Below are 4,579 nucleotides of genomic sequence, written 5' to 3'. Positions count from 1 at the left end.
TATTCTAAGGAGGAATGAAGTATCCACATGATGGTCTTGAGCTTTGTACAAGGAGATAAGAATGGGTCATTCTCATTCTTCTACTTGATAACCGCCGGTTGTGCCAGCACCATTTGTTGAAAATTTATTGCCACAATTTTATATTGGTGGAAATCTTTATGTTTTGATGTAGAATTGAAGTTATATTTTCTTACATTGGTACAGAATTTGCATATTGATACAAGTTTAAGGTTTTGGTAGAAATCTTTGTATATTGATACAAAATTTAAATTTAATTTTGTTTTCTCTTAGATAGGCATTGTTCCTATGCAACTCATTTAGGAATACAAGGCTTTGACCCAGTCCTTTTAATAGCTGCTATTACAACATATTTAAAATAATTAAACAATACAAGTTAATAGTCACATAACTAAACTAGCGGTCATATTAGATTCTAATTTAGTTACAGTAAAATATTTTTACCAGTTATGGTGGTGCACACCGGTAGGATTCACTGAAGGAGGCAGAGGCAGGAGGATCATGAGTTTAAGGCCAGCCCGGGCTACACATTAAAATATCCAATAAAAAAAATATTCTCAAGGTTATTCAAATGATAAATACCTAAAAATAATCAATATTTGACAATTCAGTTATGTTATATATGGCTAAAATCTTCAAAATCATCAGAGATCCACAGAATATGGCATTTAATATTATTTCATTATTAAAAAATCTTCTGATTACAAGACATGTCTGCTCCTGACAGTAACCCCATTCTATTTCAAAGACAATACTGAGCATCCATACCTCCATATAGACTTGATTTAAGTATAGCAAGCTAGCTACTATGCAAGAAATGCCCTAATTTTATGTACAGACAGAATGCTATCCAAAAGGACAAATGGACACAGGATAGTCCACTACTAAGCTCTGTCAAGACAGAGTAACTAGTCCTTCATAATTACTACTTCACTTATCAGATATTCTGGGCCAAAAGGCCAAAGAGAGATGCTCCAACATTATAAGGAATGTTGTTCAGACAGTCACCTGTCTCTGTCATTTATATAGCTTTGGAAGTTATGTCTCTGTGCTTCCTGAATACTCAAATAATATTTAATCCCCTCTCAAATCTCTGATAGAGTTGAAGACTAAATAGTTATAGTCTCACAATTACACTTGTTTAGCATTGAAGATGGTAATACAAGTTAAAAATCAAAAATGATTTAGATATAGAATTGTAAACTCAACAAGTTAAGATAGATAATAAGATACTCTATATAAATTGCCAAATGTAATAGACTAGTTGTAATAAAATATGTCATACCTCATAATGTACATAATTTTATATCTGAGAGAAAAAAGCCTTTCATTAGACTAAGTGGGGAAATTGTTGAGGTTTCATCTTTTACTGTCTATTGTAATGCAAATGCAGGCCTCCAGAATCTGGAGTCTGCACTAGTCCTTGAGACCCTGTCCCCCAAGTTATTTCTGATTGGTCAATAAAGATGTTGAGAGCCAATAGCTCGGCAGAAGAGACACAGGCAGGGTTTACTTTTCCTGGCTTGAGATCAGGGATGAACCACAAGGGGAAGCAAAGGAGTACAGGAGGAGGAAAGAGAAGCTGCCATGGGTTAGGTGAGCCATAAGAATATGGTCCTGAGGGCTGGCCCACTGGAGTCAAGAGCAACCCAGATGAAACATAATAAATAGTAAGTAATAACTCGGGGTTATCAATAGGAAAGTAGATTCTAATAACATGGAAAGTAGGTATCCACCCAATTATTATTTAAGAGGTATTTTATCAACCCAAGAAACAATACCAACTAAGCATGTACATTTTTAGAAACAATCTGAAATCAATAAACACAATACTCATTAAAAAAAAAAAGAATGCTGTCTTTAAAAATAAAGACTAGTTTGAAGGGCTTAGCAGTTAATAGCACCTAGGTCCTTCCAAAGGCCCTAGGTTCTGTTCCCAATACTCACATGGCAGCTCCCAATCATATGTAAGTAACTCTAGTTCCAAGGGATCCAATTCTTCTGACCTCCACAGACACTGCATGGATGTGGTGTACAAGCATACAGGAATGCAAAACTTCAATACACATAACACATAAATCAAAATTAATAAAAATAAGTTATTTTTAAAGATTCAAAGGTTTTCTAGAAAACAATTGGCAATCCTGGTTATTTATTAAAATGAATGATACAATCCACTTGTTTGTTTGTTTGTTTGTTTGCTGAGTCAGGGTCTCACTGTGGAACCCTGTCTGTACAACAAACTGGTATCAAACTTTTAGAGATTCACGTGTCTCTGCTTTTATGGGTATTATTGGCATGTGCCAGATTTTAGTTAGATTTTTTTTTCTCGGACTGCTCATGCTAGCCTTAGTCTGTGTAAACAACTTTTGAATGAAGATTAGCAAAGAATCTCCTCTCCTCAATCCTTCTAAGACTTATTGAAAAGTCTGAGAATGCTTTGTTTTTTTCATTAAGGGGAATCCCAAAATGAGCTCCGTGAAGCCAGAGTACAAATCATAAGCAACGACATCTGCAAGAAGCGGCATGTGTACGGCAATGAAATCAAACGTGGGATGTTCTGTGCTGGATTTCTGGAAGGAAATTACGATGCCTGCAGGGTAGGTTGGAGAGAAAATAATTCAAAGTCACTAATTCAAAATCTTTCTGCCTACCCCAGGAAATACTCTATGTTCTTTTCGGTCATGTGGGACACAGACATGCTGACATTTTCAAATGTGTTAATATCATAGCACCTAAGGACTTTTAAGTGTTTTATAACTGAACAACCTGTAGCAAGCAAAGGTTTCTTTGACTCTGTCAAACACGAAATGTAAATGTCTTAGTCTAGAAGCTCTTAGGATAAGAGTCTTGTAATGCTGCCTTACAACAGCGGCTCACAAATCACAAAGGCAGCAATCATGTGCGGTGAACTGCAGATGCTCTAAGAATATAATGGAAAAGAAGTAGTCTCCCCTTCAAGAAAAAGTTTTTTGGAACAAACATCAGAGAGATGATGCTTTAATGAGTTTAAAGAGTTTAAAGATTAAGTAGCCCTTACTATGCAGTTACAGAAAAAGAGAGAGAGAATAGTTACAACTATGAAGACATCTACATTTATAACATGACCAATTACTGTAATTTGTAGTTGGTAACCCCAAAAAAGCAGAAGCAGAATGTCAGGTGAGAGGGCTATTTAATGGGGTGCAAAGCTTGATTAGGTATACACGTCAGTATCCTAACATTCTTCACGACATCTCTCCCAGTCTTCCAGAATCTGTGTGTCACGTATGTGTGTTTTCTGATGAAAATCTGAGTCTGTTTCTTTCCATATGCAAGAAATCTTTTGAAATGAAACCCATGTAAATATCAAAGAGGTAAATCTACTCAGTGAAATGATGAGACTTTTGGTAGCATGGGGTGACAAAAGGCCCTGCCCACAAGTCCACATATGACACAGAATGAAAAAAAGAAAAGAAAAAGAACAAAATTTGTAACACACAGGCCAGGCCAGAGTGGGATCTAATATGCAGCTAACCTCTGTTGCCAAGAGTGTGGAAGGAGACTGCTATAGTTTAAGGAACAGATGGGAAGGAGTGAGCGGAAGCTCAGCAGAAGGCTTGGAGCAGATAGCGGGTGATAATTCAGAAACCCATGGTAAGATTTGGGGCTCAGCGGATTCACTGGGATTGGACTTAACGAAGTATAAGAAAGCTCCTACTCATAGAAAAAGTCGCTGAAAAAAAAAGTGGCTCAAGTGCTGGCGAACAGTCATGGTAACCTGGGTACATGAGCAGGGTTTCAGAGCATCTGATAATACAGAATTACAAGCATCCATGTATGTAGCGTATAATTTTTAAATGCACACTTTCTCTTGGCCCAGTGCAGGCAACGGAGTTCTCACCCAGCACCCATGGCTAGCTTTCCCAGGCCACTCTGGTCTCTGTTTGTTCCTTGCCCGGTGCCAGCAAGGGCTGTCTCACTCAGCTTCCCCGGCTAGCTTCGACAAACCTCTGATGAGTGTTCTGCAGCTATGCCCTTTCTCCTGCTCACCTTAGTCACGCGGGATGGAAAACACCAGTCAGCTACAAACTATCAGTCCCTGAGAATTACAAGTCTGTTATTTCCTATTTGCTCTACAGCCTGATCAGAATCTCTCTCCTCCTCCTCCTCTTCCTCCTGGGACCGAGAAATCCAGCCTTATTCTCTGCCTAATGATTGGCTTCTTGCTGCCTTTATTGCAGAGTTAAAATGGGGAAGGTTCATATGGAATCACCTGATTATGTGAACCACTCTTAGTTGTGGCAGCCCCTCTTAAGGAAGCAGAATTAGCATCAAAATACAAACAGCACCAGGACATTCCACAACACACAAACATCTACTTGGCTTTCTTATATCACCAAATGCTTATCTAGAATTCAATAAATGTCCCTAACATAGAGGAGGGAGAGAAGGGGAAGGAGGAGAAAGAGAACGAGGAAAAGTGAGGATTTCTCCACCAAACATCTCAGTAAACAAGCGCCAAGCATACACGCACACACACACACACACACACACACACACACACACACACACACACACA

The 4,579-nt window shown here is 38.3% G+C and overlaps 1 protein-coding gene across 1 annotated transcript in view; it reads left to right on the top strand.

Annotated features, from left to right (window-relative positions):
- Tmprss11a (transmembrane serine protease 11A) overlaps positions 1 to 4,579 on the top strand; it is a 55,775-nt gene that overhangs the window by 49,624 nt on the left and 1,572 nt on the right. Inside the window, exon 10 of the mRNA XM_021210321.1 lies at positions 2,476 to 2,618. Within this exon, the coding sequence (XP_021065980.1) occupies positions 2,476 to 2,618 (143 nt within the window). The remainder of the gene's footprint in view (positions 1 to 2,475; positions 2,619 to 4,579) is intronic.

Source organism: Mus pahari, chromosome 13 (assembly GCF_900095145.1).
Source record: "Mus pahari chromosome 13, PAHARI_EIJ_v1.1, whole genome shotgun sequence".
Classification (NCBI taxonomy): domain Eukaryota; kingdom Metazoa; phylum Chordata; class Mammalia; order Rodentia; family Muridae; genus Mus; species Mus pahari.
This window is presented reverse-complemented; position numbering and strand designations above follow the sequence as displayed.